At 42.0% G+C, this 19,750-nt stretch overlaps 2 protein-coding genes across 3 annotated transcripts in view; one reads left to right on the top strand and one right to left on the bottom strand.

The window, feature by feature from the left end:
• IAH1 (isoamyl acetate hydrolyzing esterase 1 (putative)) lies at positions 1–12,381 on the top strand. 2 transcript variants are annotated; one of them, XM_073336054.2, is made up of 6 exons: positions 1–134; positions 5,591–5,643; positions 6,135–6,283; positions 7,848–8,009; positions 11,001–11,122; positions 11,979–12,381. In XM_073336054.2, the coding sequence occupies exons 1-6, from the start codon at positions 69–71 to the stop codon at positions 12,153–12,155; spliced, it is 729 nt and encodes a 242-aa protein (XP_073192155.1). In that variant the 5' UTR covers positions 1–68; the 3' UTR covers positions 12,156–12,381. The 2 variants fall into 2 exon arrangements, with proteins under 2 accessions (XP_073192155.1, XP_073192156.1); XM_073336055.1 differs by lacking the exons at positions 5,591–5,643; positions 6,135–6,283 and having other exon boundaries at positions 51–134.
• Positions 12,382–16,707: 4,326 nt separating this feature from the next.
• ADAM17 (ADAM metallopeptidase domain 17) overlaps positions 16,708–19,750 on the bottom strand; it is a 61,814-nt gene continuing 58,771 nt past the window's right edge. The window contains exon 19 of the mRNA XM_073336049.2: positions 16,708–17,560. Coding sequence (XP_073192150.1) covers positions 17,210–17,560 — 351 coding nt within the window. The 3' untranslated portion in view covers positions 16,708–17,209. The remainder of the gene's footprint in view (positions 17,561–19,750) is intronic.

Below are 19,750 nucleotides of genomic sequence, written 5' to 3'. Positions count from 1 at the left end.
GCAGCGGAGGGCGGCGGGAAGTCCGGCGGGCTCCCGCCTGTGGCCGGGGCGAGGCGTCGGCGGCGGGGATGGCGCTGCGCAGCCCGCTGGTGTCCTGGCCCCGCATCGTGCTCTTCGGGGACTCCATCACCGAGGTACCGGGGCTGGCGGCCTCCCCCGCCCGTTCCCGCCACGCCGGGCGAGGGGGCCGGGCCTGGCGCAGGGCGGAGCTCGGAGGCTGCCGGGCCCGCTCCGCTGTGGGGTTCCCCGTGGCACTGACCAGCCGCAGCCCCAAGGGAGCCTGTGCCCGTGGCCCCATCGCCGTGTCCTGTAATCCGTACGCGCCTTTACACATCCTTGGCCACACCGCCCCCCCCCCCACACACGCCCCCACAATGGCCCGATACACCCTCCCACGCACGCAATGGCCCCATACACCTGGTGCCCCGTGTCCCATACAACCCCCCCACCCACCCAGTGGACCTGTGCACCTCTTGTCCATGTCCCATACACCCCCACACACACATCTAATGGCCCATACACCTCATATTCGTGTCCCATAGATGGCCCCACACACACAATATGACCCTGGCCCCCATACACCTACTGGCTCCATGGGTGCCAGGTTTGTATTATTTTTGTTGGTGCCCAGAATGGGTCCAGCAGAGCCAGCCCAGCCATCAGACATACCAGGCAACCACCCCACGATTTGGGGGGGGGTGGCTGTGCTTTAGGGGGATGTGGGGTCCAGGGCGGCCTGTGGGCGGGGCTGGCACCAGCGAGCAGCCCATCCCACCCGGCTGACTCCTGGCATCATTGCAGGGGGGAGGCAGAAGCTGGAATGAGGCAGGGCAGGGGCTTGGGGGAAGGGGTGGCCTGGGTGCAGAGAGGGGGCACAGCAGAGATGGAAAGAGGGGCTTGGGGAAAGGGGTGGGTGAGGGGGAGCAAGAGGCAGGGCAGGCTGGGGCCAGCTTGCTCGCTCCTGCCAGTGCCAGGTGCCCTGCTAACCCTCCAGGCTTCCTTGGACCCCACATGCCCCCGCCCGAGTCTCCTGCACACCGCAAAACAGCTGATCAGGAGGTGTGGGGAGGGCTGCCGGTGGGTTGGAGGAAGCTGATAGGGGGCTGCTGACGTATTACTGTGGCTCTTCGGCAATGTACATTGGTAAATTCTGGTTCCTTCTCAGGCTCAGGTTGGCCACCCCTGGCCTTGAGTATGTAGTCTTTAACCAATGTGCTCGTGCCCATGTCCATGCTGCCTGGTAGCATTTTCAGAGGCTACAAGCTCTCTGTATCGCTGTTGGCCTTAACTAGCAAATACAGCATTACTGAATACCACTATAGACTAGACCAAGCAAATTATTTGCCTTTTGGGTTCTGTCTATATTAACCACAAGACTAAGCACTTGTAGCGCCAATGTAAAACTGTAATTTTATCCACAGCATCACTGGTAGCTACTGTCAGTGGTTTGTCAGATTAGAATTGCTTCTCACCCAGGTGCGAGGCGAATATGTTTTCATTTGGGTCGGAATTTTCAGTGAAGCATTGGCCTGGGCTGTGTGTTAGATTGAACACCTGCCATTGGTTAAGGTTATTTTTTACTTTAAAAGAAAAAAATTTATACATATGTAATTGAGAGGGAGTTATGTTCAGATCACAAATCAGCCTGGCTACTGAACAGTTGTAGTTATGGCTCCCTGAACATGGCCCTCTAGGGGGCCGTGGGCAAAGTATTTTAACTGCTGGTAGAATGTGCAGGGAGAATTCTGTTTTACCGTAAGAATCACTATAGTTCACATGTTGGGGCTGCAGTAGATGTGGCCATTGATGGTGTGTGTCCTCAGTGTTTATTTCTGGTTCAGTCTTCAATTATATAACTTTCCATCCAGGATTCTGTTATGAGCACTGCTTCATAGTTAAAACCAATATCGAGAGCTAGGTTCTAACAGGGAAAACAGGAAATCAGAGCTGCTTTCTACCCTCACACAGGGTGAGGGTACATTTATCTGAGGTCAGAATTCAGTTCCTGATCCTTACCTACCCATTGAGTTTCTGTTCATTAGAGAAAGCATTTTAGAATCTGCATGCATGGTGGTACATTATGAGTGGATTTAGTCCCGCCTTGCAGCAATTCTGTAAGTTCACATGCTGGAAGTAGTTAACTGACAATATCGCAGTCAGGAAAAATATGATTGGGACCAGAAAGAGAGCCACAAAACAATACATTCTAATTGACCTAACTGCCTGATCAATAAAGGCATAAGTGGCAACCTGGCTCCTTACATATAAGCTGAACCGAACATACATGTAACAACCTACTGTGTACTCAAACTGATAATGAATGAATCACTATCCTAATTAGTAATGATTGTCTACTTGTGTCCAATTTGCCTGTGTTATCAGCTGGTAATTACTGTTTGGCTGTAAATTAAAGCTAATTAAAATTAGATTAATATATACAAGGATTTTACAGCCTAATGCAAAGAGATGTTTTCATTTTTTTAAATTTAAAGTTTGTTGTTTATTTCCATGCAAATTTTGAAAGGCAAACTATGATGTGAGAATCAAAGTGAAAGGCCATAAACGGAAATGCCAGTGAACACTTGTCAAATTGAGCGGTAAAAAGTAAACAAATGACAAATAATAAAAACTAAAGGTGATTCTTTTGGTTTTAATCATCTAAGAAGTCATTAATAAAAGGTATAGAGGTTTGGGAGCAGTTAACTGTATTTTTAAAAGATTCTTTAACAGTTGCGAGTGTCTCTCTAATTATGAGCAGGGGTGGCCAACCTGTGGCTCCAGAGCCACATGCGAGTCTTCAGAAGATAATATGCGGCTCCTGCTAGGAGCTGACTCGGGGGGAAAATGGTGGATGCTCAGCACACACTGGCAGCCCTATTAGTCCCCCCTCTCCCCCCAGTGCCTCCTTCCTGCCCGCCCGCAACCCCGCAATCTCCTCCTCTCTCCCCCATGTCTCCTGCCCACTTCGAGCAGTTGTTTCACAGCATTGAGGCGGCGCTGGAAGGGGATGAGAGAGGATGTGGTTTGCAGCCTCACCCCTCCCTCCCCCAGCACCTGAAGAGGTGGGGTGGAGGTGGGGACTGGGGAAAGCGGTGGAGTGGGGGGCGGGGACTGGGGAAAGGGGTAGAGTGAGGGGGCGGGGCCTGGGACAGAGCCAGGGGTCCAGCACCCCCTGGCTGGCACAAGTGTCTCCTTGAATAAAGCACACAGTGACTAGCTGGTGTGGAAATTTTTAATCAAAATTTTTCTTACACCATCTAACAATGGAAGGCAAGTGCAAACAGAAAAGAAAATACACTGATGAAAATCGATGCTTCCAAGAGGAGTGGGAGAATAAATACTTTTTTGTTGAACATAATGGTAAGGCCATGTGTCTTCTTTGCCAGACATGTATCTCTCAGTTCAAATCTTCAAACTTGCAGCATCATTTTGCTTCGAGCCATGCACATATGGATCAAGAAGTCCCACAAGGTGCTGAACACCGCACTTTAAAACTGAAAACTTTGAAAAAACAAACAGATGTAGAAGCCCAGTTCTGCACCAGATTTGCCAACCAATCGCAGACTGTAATGTTAGCCTCCTATTATGTGGCCTGGCACATAGCCTGGGCGAAAAAGCCCTACTCTGAAGGCGAGGTTGTAAAAACTTGCCTCACTGATGTGATTTCAATCCTGTCACCAGAGAACGAGAATCTACAGAAGAAAATTTCTGGCCTGCAGCTTTCACGCCACACAATAGAACGCAGAATCTCCAACCTGAACAGTGACATCAAATCGCAACTGCACTTGCAACTTCAGCAGTGTGAGTATTTGATTATCACTCTCAATGAGTCGTTCCATACACAGGATAAACCTCAGTTATCGGTATTTGTCCGCACTGTGTCTGACGACTGTGTTGTAAGGGAAGAACTCCTCGATATGATGTCACTAAAGGACAGAACTCATGGATGAGATCTAAAGGAGGTTGGTAGTTGATGTTGGTAGTTGTGAAAAGCCATTTGCCTTTACAGAAGCTCACTGCCATTGCAACAGATGGGTCTCCATCCATGTGGGGATCTGTGAATGGATTAGTAGGGCTCTGTAAGATTGACAAGAGCTTTCCCGAATTTTGGACATTTCACTTTATTATTCATCAGGAGCAATTGATATCTAAAAATCTCAAATTTGATCACATCATGAAACCTGTCTTGCACATTGTGAATTTCATTCTCTCAAATGCACTCAATCACAGACAGATTCAAAATCTAATTGAAGAACTGGATGAAGACGACTCCCCTGCCAATTTCCCATTTCACTGCACAGTTCGATGGCTCTTGAGAGGTAAAGTTATTTCCCATTTTTTCGAACTCCTGGAACCAGTACAGTACTGCAGTTGTTTCACAGACAAACACTTGAGGGAGAACTGACACACTTTCCCTTAACGTCACAACATCAAACCAGATCAAAAGAGAATGCAGCAGAACCCCTAAAACGGAGCACAACTAGATATATAGATTAAGGACAGTTTTGAGGAAAGATTCCAAGATTTGCAGCAGAAAAGACCTCAAATCAGATTTCTGACTGAACCTTTTAGTGCTGAAGCCAATTGTCTGAACCCCCCTTTAGTCACTAACGAAGCAACATCCCAGATGGAAATAATAGAACTTTTGGAAGATGAGAGATTAAAATCTGTTCAGAAGACAGAGGGGACCCTTACTTTCTGGAAATCTGTACCAAAGGATAAATACCGCAACATCAGAAGTGCAGCCTTAAAATTAATCTCAATGTTTGCCTTGACCTATCTTTGTGAGCCTGTTTTCTCGACACTCAAACATGTGAAATCCAAGCACCAATCCATTTTGACAGACAGCCACTTAAGAGAATTGTTATGTGTGAGCACAACTGAACACAAACCAACTTCAAGGGAATTGTTGAAAGCAAAGATTGCCAGAAGTCCCTCTAAGTAAAAGATTAAGTTATTATCATTAACTATACATTATAAATGTATAATAAATATGCATTATCAACTTATATATATAAACATACACACACATATATAATCATTACATATTACCGTGGCTCTTTGGCAATGTACATTGGTAAATTTTGGCTCCTGCTTAGGTCTGCCACCCCTGAAGTATGAGGTAACAGATGCATAGTTCATTTATACGAGCTGCTCTGCAAACTGAAATTAAAGCTACAGGTCCACATTTAGAAACGATCAGAAAAAGTCCTTGGCATCAATCAGTCACTTGTTACACACCTAGTTGATTTACTTATGTATGGCTTGATCCTACACAGTTCTTTGGCCCACAGCCTGAAATTAGTGATAGTTTTGACTGTGGAAGGACAGTGCGATGTGCACTTCTCCTGTACTGTTCCCTAATGCGGTAACAAAATGTGTGGGGATTGGGCAGGGCCAACAGCAGCCTCAGGGACACATTAATGGCCTACCTTTCAGAAGATAAGAGAGGCCACATAAAAATAAAGGGCCGTTAAATTTGGTGGGTGAGGAGAAAGGACAATAAAAAATGCAGGAAGTAGAGTGACATGCTAAATTGTAATCCTAGATATGTTTTAGTTAATATCTAAACTGTGTCCCTTTCATTTAGTTTTCCTTTCAGGACAATGGTTGGGGAGTGTTGCTTGCTCAGAAATTGGTCAGGTGAGACTTGTCGAAGTTTGTATTTTAAATGTAATGTTTAGGATGAAAGAAGGCCAAGCAGCTTTTCTGTAGTAAATTGTTTTAGTTTTTTTTAAAAATCAGCATTTACTTACTTATATTTGGAATTGTAAAAGGATCATATGGAATGCCTCAGTACTTTTTCTTTCAATATCTGTAAATCCTTATTAAAGGCTATTGCAAAGGTTGAGTAAATACTCTCTGATTCTGCAGTCAGAGCCATGCATATGGATCTTTGTGGCCATGTGAATCAGATTGCAGGATTGGCACCTATATATTTAGACAAACTCTACACATATACTTTATACAAACACTACATATATATTTAATTATCCCACTTGTCTACTGTGTAATCTAGTTGATTTTAGAGGGGTAGAGAGCCTTAAGGCAGGTATCCAGATGGAATGTTTTGAAATTTCTAAAATTTTGCTCTGTAAGGGGGATTTTCTTCTTGTTGTATGCGTTTCTTTCAGAAAATGTGATGTTTTAAATCGAGGACTGTCAGGTTACAATACCAGATGGGCTAACATAGTTCTTCCCAGATTGATCAGCAAAAGTTCTAATGTTGAAAATACTATCGCAATTACCATCTTCTTTGGCGCTAATGACAGTACTTTAAAAGGCAGGTTAATTTTCATTTTTTCTCTCTCAATTGTTCTGTTAAAACAAGTTTTAAAAAGTGTAATATGTCAGAGATTACCAAACAGAGTGGGACACAAAAGGGTTAACATTTCTCCTGGTCCTGCTCTATCAGTTTTTTTTTTTAAAATGAGTGTACTACATTACTGTACCGTTAATCATTTAAATCTCATGTGTACTTTTGGTTTTTGTTGCTCTTTCTCTGGCCAAATATTCATGTGTGAGACTATGGAGGAAATTTTCAAAAAGGCACAAATGGCTCTAAGTGTCTAACTCCCTTGGGACTTTCAGTTGGAGTTAGGTGCCTAACTCCCATTTGTGCCTTTGGAAATAGCCTTGTAATCCACTGGCTGATGGAAATTGTAGTCAGAATGTGAGAAAAGACAACGGAATGCCTTTCAGCCTCTGTTAAAGGTATGTATACTAACAAATATAAATATTCTGAGGATAATTATAAAGTCAACAGTTGGGACCAGCCCTCTGTAGGGTCCATGAACTTTTTGCAGCAATAAATTATTGTGGACTATTGTATTCTATCCGCACATAGCATTCGTCTGTTTTCTCTCTAATTTTAGTGTGTTTGCTTACTTTATTTTGTAACCCATTGTTCCATGATGACACTTATAGGACGTGGTTAATCTCAGTCCTAAACTTCTCAACATTTCTTGTTTACTTGTACTGAATTGGCACTGTGTGTATGACTTGAAATTTTTGTTTTAAATGTTTTTGGACATATTTTGTGATGTCTTTTTCTGTTAATATTGAAAAATCCGTTGTTTTTTCAGGCTACACTCAGGGCTTGTCTATATGGAGCAGAAATGCATGCTATGGGAATGTGATTTCTAAAGCACACTAATGTGTTGTGCACTAATTGGACTATACAGTATTATGTTAAAACACACTAGGGAACTTTTAGTGCACACCAACAGGGTCTACAGGGACAAATTGGTGTGTAATACATTTGTCCACTTTACAAATCACATCTTGTTGTGTGCATTGCTGCACCATGTAGACAAGCCCTAAGAAGATAAATCTGCTAAATCTTTGTAATCATTTGATTTTCTATTAGGGAAGTATACAAAAAAAAAAGAATTAATTAATCTGTTAGTGACCTTGGATCATTTTCTTTACAACATATTCCTCATTTATCACGTTAAGCAGCAATATCCCACCTCATGCTTTATTTCTGAAAAGTACAGTTCTGAGATCAAGAAAATGTGTCTCTGTCTGAGGAAAAAACAAAAAAAAGTTTAATGCCTTATCAGCTTCTCCCTGTACTGTTCAAGTCACCTTCTCTTCAGATATTTTAAGTGGATAGGAAATTATTTACAGTACTTGCAGTTTTTCCTCTGTCTGGCTCTTATACCTTGGATTTTGTTGTATATCATTTTCCCACCACATCTGATGAATTCATGAATCATGTAGAACTTTATATTGAAAAGAAGCAAAGTATCCACATTTGTATGCTGTGTAAGTAAATAAGTATTGTGTATAATTTACAATGGGCATCTTGGTTTTATATGAACAATTGTTTCTTCCCTAAACAGATGTGAATTCCGACCAACACATTCCACTGAAGGAATATGCTGATAATTTAAAAAGCATGATACAATATCTGAAGTCCATAGATATTACTGAGGACAAAATTATTTTGATAACACCACCCCCTCTCTATGAACCAGCTTGGGAAAAAGAGTGCATTGCCAAAGGTAAAAGGAATTCTCCCAGTTCGGGGATTAAAAACAAGTAGAAAGGTTGTCAGTGTGGGTGTCCAAGTTGCTGACCTCCAGACTGACAAAGGATTTGCTCGGTATTTGTGCCAAACTGCACATTTATTCTCTGAGCCAATGGAAAGAGGCTGCTGGTAGGTCTGCTAAACATCTGTGGAATATCCATGTGGACAAGCCGATAGCTAATTAATAACATTCTTTTAAAACTGCAGTTTTCATTGGGCTATTCATTAATGTAATTGGTAGAAAAAGCTGCACTTTAAAAACTTAGGGTTTGTCTCAGAACATTTTTTATTTATATAAAAGATGTTGACTGGATAATATTTACGCTCTGGGCTCCTGTATTATTACATTATAGATGGTGTAGTCTGACCATGCTGTGCCTTAACACCCTTTGCAAAGCAGCATCCAAAGTGGGTAGCAATGCAGCACGGTACACCTGGGATCATTTTCTTGCTGTTACAACATATTCCTCATTTATCAGGTTAAGCAGCAATATCCCACCTCATGCTTTATTTCTGAAAAGTACAGTTCTGAGATCAAGAAAATGTGTCTCTGTCTGAGGAAAAAACAAAAAAAAAAAGTTTAATGCCTTATCAGCTTCTCCCTGTACTGTTCAAGTCACTCTTACAATGGAGACGTAACCCTGCCTAGTTCCTAGTGGGGAGCCTTCCTGACCTCAGCTGGTGTCAATTGTCATAGCTTCACTGACATCAGCTTTTACAGTTTGCACCAGCTGAACGGCTGCCCCCATGTGCTCATATGTGTTTGGACAGCCTGTGCAGTGTCAAGGTATTTGCACTTCAAAAATAATCCTGACAATGTTATTAGTCCATTTCTTGATGGAAATGGTAGAATTATCCATCATAATGCAAAAAAGACAGAAGTGTTCAATAAATATTTGTTCTGTATTTGGGAAAAAAAACAGATGATATAGTCTCATATAAGATGATAACACTTTTTCCAGTCCACTAGTGTCTCTAGAAGATGTTAGAATCCACTAAAGTTAGACAGTTTTAAATTAGCAGGGCCAGATAGCTGGCTCTTTTAAAATTCTTGGATGCAAGTTAAGGACCAATAATGTTGTGGACCAGTAATATTGATTTTCAATAAGTCTTGGAGCAATAGGGAAGTTTCAGAAGACGGGAAGAAAGCTAATGTTGTGCCAGTTTTTAAAAAGAATAAATAGAATGACCCAAGTAATTTTAGGCCTGTCAGCCCGACATTGATACCAAGCAAAATAGTGGAGCAACAGATATAGGAGTCAATAAAGAATTAAAGGAGGGTAATGTAATTAATGCAAATGGGTTTATGGAGAATAGATCCTGTCAGACTAACTTGGTATTAGATTATAGTTTGGTTGATAAAGGTAATAGTGATGACATAATATACTTAGACACCTGAAAGGCATTTGACGTAGTACTGCATGACATTTTGGTTAAAAAACTAGAATGATAAAAAATTGACATGGCACACATTAAACTGATAGATTTCACTGATTCAGATTGTTAAGTGGAAGGGGTAACATCTTGAAGGTGGTCACTTGAAATGCAGGGGGCAATTGGGGGTTAGATTGTTAGAGGGAAGTTTCATTGCATTGAAACAGGAGCTCGACTATAGGTTAATTGGTGCTCAAGGCACATGGAGCATCAGTTTCTGTACAATTGCATCTGACATGGGGCAACTGATTTCTAATAAATTTGCACTTTATATATACTCTTATCCCAGGTTTCAGTGGTAGCCGTGTTAGTCTGTATCAGCAAAAAAATAAAATAAACCAAGGAGTCCTTGTGGCACCTTAGAGGCTAACAAATTTATTTGGGCATAAACTTTCGTGGGCTAGAACCCACTTCATCAGATGTATGAAGTAAAAAATACAGGAGCAGGTATAAATACATGAAAGGACATGGATTGCTTTACCAAGTGTTAGATCGGTCTAATGAGATAAATCAATTAACAGCAGGATACCAAGGGAGGAGAAATAACTTTTGAAGTGGTAAGAGAGTGGCCCTTTACAGACAGTTGACAAGAAGGTGTGAGTAACAGTAGGGAGAAATTAGTATTGGGGAAATTAAGTTTAGGTTTTGTAGTGACCCAACCACTCCCAGTCTTTATTCAGGCCTAATCTGATGGCATCTAGTTTACAAATTAATTCCAGTTCTGCAGCTTCACGTTGAAGTCTGTTTTTGAAGTTTTTTTGTTGAAGAATTGCCACTTTGAGGTCTGTTAATTGATTTATCTTGTTAGACTGACCTAACACTTGATAAAGCAACCCCCATCCTTTCACGTATTTGTACCTGCTCCTGTATCTTTTACTTCATACATCTGATGAAGTGGGTTCTAGCCCACGAAAACTTATGCCCAAATAAATTTGTTAGTCTCTAAGGTGCCACAAGGACTCCTCGGGTTTTTTTTACTCTTATCCCAGGATCTCAAAACATTTTACCTAGACAGATAAGTAGTTTGCTTTAGTTTCTCCTCTGTAAAATAAGGCTAAGAGAAGTCCTGTATCACCCAGAACACGGATGGACAGGCTTGTGATTAGACATCACCTCTCTTAACTCTCTTCTATCTGCTGGGGGCATAGGAGCATTGGAGGTTGTAAATAAGTTATGCGGATAAGATGTACATAGGTGTTGGACAAAAAGCAATGGCTAAAGGCAAGCCTAACACAGAACAGAGGTGCTATGCTATGTTCTTACACAGTTCTGCCACTGCCTCTTAATTCTCACCAGCCACACTTCTTCTGAACCAAAGTTTGTTTTCAAATTAATCTCAAAAAACAGCAGGCTACAACAGAAGGCTTTTAAGGAGACGGATTTAGCTCCCACTTGCTTTAAAATTTACAAGATTCAAATTTTAGTTTGAAATGGTTTAACATTAAATAAAAATCACATACAGTAGATAGTGACATAGTCTGATTTAATTCCTGTGTTCTAGTTCATTTAATATTTTCTTAACTTTCAATAGGTGACAAATTAAACCGCTTCAATTCTACCACCGGAGAATATGCCAAGGCATGTGTTCAAGTAGCTAGAGATTGTGGGACTGAGGCTCTTGATCTGTGGACACTTATGCAAAAGAATAATCAGGTATGAGGTTCAGAAAAGAAGTTTGTGAAAAGCTGAAGTGTCTTGTGTAAAGCAATAGTTAGTACAGAGCTTGGGGAGGAACTGAATTGTCAATCTTGAAAAATAAAACAAGAAATCATGGGTTATAGTTTACCCTATTTGGGAGGAAACATGAATCCAGAATACTTCATGCTGGGCTAGGAAAACACTTAAGGTGATTTGTTTAAATACAACTGAATATTGTGTTTGGTTATCAGACAATAATATATGACTGCTCTAAATATAAGTGGTATCCCACTTTGCTGGAACTTCCTTTCTAAAGGCAGTCAGCAGTTGCATCGCAATATACTTTGTAAGAATATTTGCATAAGTAGCCTTCCTGAAGTGCAACTGGCTGACCATCACCAGAAGCTGAATTTAGGCCAGATTTTCAGAAGTGCAGTGCACTCAGCAGCTCTTATTCTGACACTTAGAGGCAGATTTTCAAGAACTCAGTTTTCCATCTGCTGAGCTTTTTTGAAAGTCTGATCATTTACTTTGATCACATTTGAGCTCTTTTGAAAAACTTGACCCTAGCAGGTAATTCAAGTTTGGCAAAGTGGATCTTTTGAGACAAATAGAGTAGATTCAATATTTTGGTTGCCCCAGTTCATCAATTGATAATTTTCTTATGGGGATCAGTGACATAAGAAATACAGTACATTTACCTGTCTTTCTATCCTTTCATAATCTTGGAAAAGTTTCTTAGAAGTGAGATTGATTAAAAACTACATTTTGTGACTACAGTTTATCGCATGGTATTATGAAATTAGTTATGATCTTATATTTTTTGTTTCTTAAAGATTTATTTTAATTAACTCCTCCCCTCCCCCCATAGGACTTTTCTTCCTATCTATCGGATGGACTTCATTTATCAGTAGTGGGAAATAATTTTTTAGCAGCTCAGCTTTGGTCTCTGCTGGAAAAGAAGATTTCCACATTACCTATGCTGTTTCCTTACTGGCGTGATGTAGATAATCAGAATCCTGAAGTTAGCCTCCGTGGGAAATCCTGATCAGTAACATATTGACCAAGTCTGTTGATGGACAGGAGAAAATGTGCATTCAGCAAAATACTCCTAGTGTTTTTCTTAGAGAAAAGATAGTATTGATGCAAGTTCTCTCTCAAATGTTATGGTTTATGGAAAAATAAAGTTACCTTTAGACATTCCATGGTATGTTTTAAATAGGTTAATACAATTTTCTCAATGACTGAACGTATTAAAGCTCTGTTGGACAGTTGATTTCAAGTGTAAATTTCTGACCTTTGCCAACACAAACCAACACGCAGCTTCAATATTGTCATTATTACTGACAAAGGTTTTTAAAACTTTCACTAATGTGGAGTACAGGACATGTGCTCAAGGACTGTCAAAAACCTCACTCAGCTTCGAATGGGCAAATTTCAAATTTTGAATTCTTTGTTCCCTTGGTTAGGAACCTCCCAGTCATGAGAGATTCTAAATATTTCAAATCATAAAGCACCAGCATCTACTACCTGCCAGAGTTTTCCACAAGCTCTGTCACTTCTTAATTGAGGTTGTGAAGTTAAGCAGCATTCAGCATGGCTAAGTGTGTCATTAATACAAAATAATCCCAGCTCCTAGTGTCAAAGAATTTTAAACATGTGGTGCTGCAAGCCAGGATTTAGGAAGCTGAAAATAATACAGCTGTAATGGGAACTTAAGGACTTCAGGATTTGGCTCATAGCAAAGACACACTTTCAGTCGTTTGAACATAAAAAGTACTTTACCTGGCTACTTCTTTAGCAGGATTGTTTTAGACCTCCAGTGTAATTGAAGGGATTTAGGTCAGAAATTACTTCCTGTGCTTTATGAATCCTTTTTTATACCTTGGGTGTTCTATCAATCAGTACACCCTAGTGTTAGTTAATGTTAGATCCTAATCACAATTGCTTGCTTGATCTACTACTCAACAAAAAAGATGGTCATTGCTTAAGGCAGGGTTTCCAAACTTTTTTCCTTGAGGCCCACCTGTGTAGCTGCAATAGGCACTCTGGCCCCCTGCTGCCTCCCTGGGCTCCCCACCCATCGCCCATCCCTAGCTGCCCCCCATTGCCCAAGCACCTTGCTGTCTCTCCTCCCCTTTGCCCTGAGCTCCCTTCCAGGGCCTTGCACCCCAGGCCCGTCCCGCTCCTTGCCTCTTAACCACCTTGTCCGGAGAGTGGAGCCTGCTGTATGGGCACCAGCGCTGAAGGCAGTGCCGCTGACGGCAGCAGCGCAGCAATACGGATGGCATGCTACGTATTTATATGCCGCACTTACTTCTATGCTGCTACTGGTGTTGGCACTGCTTTCAGAGTGGGTGAGACTGCAGTCCAGGGACACCCCTTGGCCATACACCTCTATGGGAAGGGGGGGAACCTAGGGGGCACCTGTGAGTTCCGCAGGGGAAAGCCCTGCTGCATGTGCCTCCCTGCCAGGCTGGCAGCCTTGGCCCCCCAAGATAGCCAGGGGCTCCAGCCTCAGGCTCACCCCCCCCAAATAGCCACGGCTCATGGGGTGCAGCAGCAGGCAGTGGGAATGGCCATGAAACCTCCAGCCATCCTGGGAGCTGCCACTTCTAGGCTTGGCCCTGTCTCCTCACCCACTGCCTGGCAGCTCTGCTTCACCCTCTGCCACCCACCAGGGGCACCGTGCTCCTCCGGCCCTCGGCGGGGGCCATTGCTGGCTGCCAGTCTGCCAACATAGTTTGGAGTGGCAAACCCCTCCCCCATACCCTCTCCTCAGCTCTGCCCATGGCAGACCACCCAGGACTGTGTCACACCCCATTTTTGGGCCACAGCCCAGGAACTCCTGGCTTAAGGTGATTCCACATCCTAATGAAGGGATTTCAAAACCACCAGTAATCACTGAATGAATGGTCAGCTCTGCATCCTCCAGAAGTAGCCCAGCCTGTCCTAGTCAGAATGTAATTCCTTCAGTCATGCACCCTGAGGTATGGCAGACACAAAACGGGGGTGAAAGACTTGCTCTTGGAAGTGCATAGAGCAGTGGTTCTCACTTTTTTTTTTGCGGACCACTTGAAAATTGCTGAGGGTCTCAGCGGATCACTTAATGATCTTTCCAAATGGTGTTTGTACCGTTAGCTAACTATTGTAAAGCGCTTGGGATAAAAGCGCTACATTAAAAAAAACAATAAATAGATAAATTCTACAAATAAAAGCACACAACTCCTATGTTAATATCAGTCGTCTTACCTCTCTAATGCGATGGACGTGCCCTCTCTCCCCCACCGCGGTAGCCCCCGAGCTGGGGCTGCGAAGCGGGACCATCTCTCCCCGGCAGCTGCAGCCTTGGAGCTGGGAAAAGTTGCCTCTTTCTCTGGCCACTGCAGCCCTGCACATCCCAATTCCTCCCACCCCCTCTTCTCACCCCACTGCCCCCTCCTACCTACCCCCTATTCCCCTGCAAGGCTACCTCACCTTACACATGCATCTTCTCCAGGGTCCAGGCACCTAATTAGTTGAGCCATGCTTGTGTGGCTCCACTAATTAGGTGGGAGGCCCTTCATTCTCTCATGCAGCTGACCAGGCGCGCACCTTAGAAGGAACTATCTGTGGTCCACTTGAATGGCGCTCACGGAGCAGTGGTGGTCCACCGACCACAGTTTGAGAACCTCTGACTTAGAGGGTTTAGATAAACAGGAACAAATGCCCACTCAAGAACCCTTACTCAAACTAGCTAGTTCCTTGCTGGAAATGAGCTGCTTTAATTTGCGTAGTCAAGGGTGAAAATATTCTATTTGCTTATGTGTCTCTAGAATTCAAGCAACAACCCCAAAATCACAGCAAAATTGAGAGATCCATTCCATTATCAACTCAGATCAGATACCTCAATTATTGTTCCCTTTGGGTCAAAAGGGGCTTGGCTAGAATGCAACTGATTGCTATCTGGAAGACACCTGAGGCCTAAACAAGCCTTGGGTTTGTCATCATTGCTATTAGTATTTAAAAATAAACAAAAAAAACTTCTTCAGTTTCTACATGCACAGGGATTCAGTCCTGCTGCTATTTATAAGCACAAATGCATTAGTTGCAGAAGTTATGGAATTTTTCACGCACAAGTGAAGGTAGTAAGAAACATACTCAAAAATAAGAACGATCACTGGTTTTGTGCTGAAGGAATGGAGCAAAGTGTATCAAGATTGGAGCATGACATTTTGCTGCTTACTAAAGATTTTGATCGAGGAGACTAGTGTCTTAGGTAAAAATCCTATCTGTGAGAACTGGCAAGTCTTAGTTTCAATGAAACAGTCATCATCCTATAAAAAGCTTTTATTATTCCGTTGTACTGAAAGTTAAATTTAACTCAAACAAATTTTATGGCTACACAAATCAAATCCAAAAACCAGTGTAACTAAAATAATGATTAGTTAGATTTGAATACCATAAGGCACAAGTTCAAGTATTAGTGTAACAAGTATCCTGGGAAACACACAATTCTTTTGTCACAGGTTTGGTTAACTGCCATCAAATATTAAAAATACAAGTTTTCCATAGTTAAGCTTTCCTGGCTGATGAACACATCTGCTTTCCAGTGGACATTTAAAACAGCTGCAAAACCATTCTAAACAAAGTTTATATAAATTAAAGTTACATTATGATATGATTATGGGGTAAGATAGATGAAGAGCGAAGATCTTTCTATAGGACCCAAGCAGTAAATAGTTGCCCTATGATTCTACTGTGACAGTCCATCTGTTAATACATACGAAAATAGCTTTCATGTAACATTCATAGCAAACAGATTACACTATTCACATCTCTGCCTTTGGAAATAAGCTTATCAACTTAAAGGGGCACCACTCCATTAAGTTATAGGCTTTCTATATTACACTACTACAATACCCTCTTGGAAACCGTACAATTAAAAAGGTTTCCTTATTAATTTTGTCCTTTCATATTTGGCAAACCTTGATTTTTATCAGTATTTAGAAATGAGCTGAAATTAATCATTGTTATTCATCGGTATCTGTGCAACTCAGAGTAGTATTTTTCACACAAACTGCTACTCTAGCAAGAGCTCATAAATTATACGTTGGTCCTATGAGTGGCTTTTCTTTTTAAAATTTCTTGGCAACAGTGTTATGTATATAAAAAAGTTGAATCACAGAAACCACTTCAGACTGAAACAGCCATTGTAAAGGTCAAAACCTAAACTAATTAGGTCAAAATCTAAACTGAGTGTCCTTTCAACATAAGCAGCTGTTCTTTTCTTTCCACTCCCCCAGGCAGAGGTCTGTAATTATAAGGTGTTCTTTCAAGAAATGCTTCATTCAGAATGGGAAGACTTATACAAAAGCTATTTTTCAGCAATGTGGGTTATAAAATGTAGGGAAAAAAATAATTGTGCGATTAAATTCAGATCTCAGCATCGGGGACCATTTTCAATGAACTATACGGTGTGGCTTCCATTGATTTTAAAGGAAGTTTTAGAACTGAAACCCAGAGTAACTCTCAACGCGTATCACTTCATTGTATTTATCAGACTGTTTAAAATACAATTTGTACCTATCTCACTGCTCTGATCTTTGTTTGCAAATAAAATCATTTTATACTGTTTAGGATACCTAAACTGCTACATGCTCTAGTCTATGCAGAAAACTCACTACAGTTTGTTTTTTTAAAAACACCCAAACCCATGATTTTGTCTATCTGTGTTGTTCCAACTACAAAAAGTTGAGTTATAAAAATGCTAATATACACAACCTAATATTCAGCAGGATGTACCACTTTACACCACAGGTTGAAGGAAATAGTAAAGGTTAAGAAACTAGAAAAACCAAATCCAAAAGCTTCAAAACAAGCTAGTTTTAGTCTGGATGTTTTTCTTTGTTTTAAAAAGATGTAATTGTCTAACAAGCTAAGGAAGGTCATACACATGACCAGCATCTGCAGTAGGTCACTTCCTTATTGCCCCAGTCTCCCATCCCATCACAAAATATATCTCTATCTATCTATCTGTATTTATATAAACAAAATGGTTTTAGATCAAATCGATGAACATTTATTTTGCACACAGTCATGAGGTTGGAAGGCAGCGAGATGCTAGCATTCGGTTTCTTTGCTGTCCACTCGATTTTGGCGCTGTAGTTTAAAAGATGATGCTTTCTCACTCCTAGTGACAGGATGATCTGTAAGATCCTCAAAAGATTTAGCAGCTGAACTGCTATTTGGGAAAGGGTCCTTCTCAAAACAATCTTCATCAACATGAGAGTCAGTACTTGGGTCCTCCTGAATAGTGTCCATCCTTTGGTGGTCCAGTTTTGGTGCTGCAGCTACTACGGGCACTGCTGTGGTGGGCTGCAGGGGCTGGTGTCGGCTTGTCGACTGCGCGGTTGGAAAGGGCTTGACAATTCGAACAGACGCTGAGTCCATACTGCTGAGCATCTCAACATTCTGCAAGACACAACAGCTCAGTCAGGTGGGGGGGGGGGATTTTTTTTCTAATTTGGAATTCAACTTTTGTTCGCTGTCCTTTCACAAGGAGAGTAGACCAAACACCACATTCCTTTTGGGGTTTGGCTACTTGGGGAGGAGAAAGTTACAGTAATTCATAAATAAAAGTTGTCACCTGATGGCTTTGGGGAGCCTTCCAGAAAGAAGAGAAGCTTTAAAGTTCAAGGCAAGACATTCTGATGTGACCTTACACTTGTCAAGTCTAAACCCAAACAGCTGGCCTTTTGTCTAGTTCAGCTGATCATTCTCGTATGTATGAATTATTATGTGCTGGCACTGACTTTTAGAAGCCTGGCTAAGTTAAACATCCTTACAGCTAGGGTGTCGTGGTTTGTGCAGGTTCTAGTCTGCTGCCACTCCTGTTCAATGTGAGGCAGTTCAGGGCAGTGGTGTGAGCTGGTGTCTCTCCAATATGCAGTTTATGCCTATTTCACTGGAGCCAATTGATGCTACTACAAAGACTGACAGAAGTGATGCCAAATGCCCTCGGTTGATAGAATATGCCCCACCTTTTGTTAGTCAAGTTTACAATCTAGGGGGTTATCTTTGTATCTTAACTGTTCTGGTGTGTCCAGGGGCGAGCCGTGGCTGTAGATTTATAGATTTTGAAGGCCAGAATGAACCATTATGATTATCTAGATTGACCTCCTGCATAACACAGGCCACAGGACCTCCCTGAATTAAATCCTGCTTCAAGTCCAATAGCTGTAGCAGGAACAGCAGCATATCTTTTAGAAAAAATATGCAATCCTAATTTAAAGATTTCCAGTTACGGAGACGCTATCACAACCCCTGGTAAACTGTTCCAATGGTTAATAAAGAGGGAGGGGGCACAGAGAGGTGAAGAGATTTGCCCAAGGTCACACTGCAGATCAGCAGTAGAGTCAGGAAGAGAACCCAGATATCCGAGACCTTGTCCAGTACCCTACGCACCGGCCATGAGTGCTTTTGATTTACTTTGGTTTAGACAGAAGATCGTGCCCTTGCAGTCTTGAGAGTGCAAGGTCACAATGTGTGTGCTACTGGGGCTGCAAGTTAAGACCACTCCAATGGCAGCTGCTGCAGAATGTATCACTTGTTAGGCAGTGTTTCTTGCAGGGGGCACATTACACCTCTGCTATGCCATTGTACCAGCTTCCAAAGTGTCTCCAGAAAGAGGTTAAGGTACAAAGATGAGACGATTTTGGCCACGTTGTCTGAGACCTGCCGCTTTCACTATATGATACTTTGGCAGTTGAGATGTTCAAGCTAATAGCACCTTGGTTTACGTATGAGTGGGGCTGGAGGCAGGGATTCCTCAATACGGAGTCCTTGATTCTGCCATATGCTTCCCCCACTGGTTTACAAGATCTCACATTTATTCACCCTCAGGATCATTCTTCAAGGCCTCTTCTGCAGGTTAAATAAGTGGTGAGGAGGGTTTTTGTTGCATCTGGGAGGGTTCTAATGTTAACAGATCAGGTTGTCTGTTCATTTTATTAATGAAGATTGTACATACGCCCAAAGCACTGGACATGTACATTTAATTACACTGAAATAAAAATGAAAGAGTCTTGGAATGGGCTACAACTATATAGTTACTTATATGGCCTGCTTCACCACAGTATGATCTAGCAGGAAGTGTCACTGCCTGAAAAGTGACAGATCCTTCAGCCCTGTGACAGAAATTCCAGTGACCAACTGGAAGCAGCCCAAGGATCACAGTGTGAGAATCTACAGTTTCAGCTGGAATATCCAGCTGCTAAAAGGATATTCTGTTACTAAAAGGCCACTTTGCAAGGAATAACTAATTCACTAGGTAGAGACTTTTCTGCTACTGCTGAAGTCATCAGATTAATACTTCTGCCTCTGGAAACTCAGTTTTATTTGCATCACTTGGCCTAGGGACAAGTGTTCAGTGGTTGAAACTTGCTGAGCACACACCCAGACAGGAACTTGAATGCAGACACTTGTCACAGGACACACAGCTTTGCAGAACAAAGCAGCTTCCTGCATAAGATGCTCTGGCCAGTGCTCGGGAGCAAGTGCATCTTCAGCGAGTTAAAGACGTAACCATTCACAGATGCAAAAAGCAAAAGCCACAATATTTCATTTAAGCAAAACTAACATTCCCTCTAGAAGAAAAAACTC

The sequence above is a fragment of the Lepidochelys kempii genome, chromosome 3, assembly GCF_965140285.1.
Source record: "Lepidochelys kempii isolate rLepKem1 chromosome 3, rLepKem1.hap1, whole genome shotgun sequence".
In the NCBI taxonomy this organism is placed as follows: Eukaryota; Metazoa; Chordata; order Testudines; family Cheloniidae; genus Lepidochelys; species Lepidochelys kempii.
Note: the sequence above shows the minus strand (reverse complement) of the source record. Positions and strands in the feature narration are given on the sequence as shown.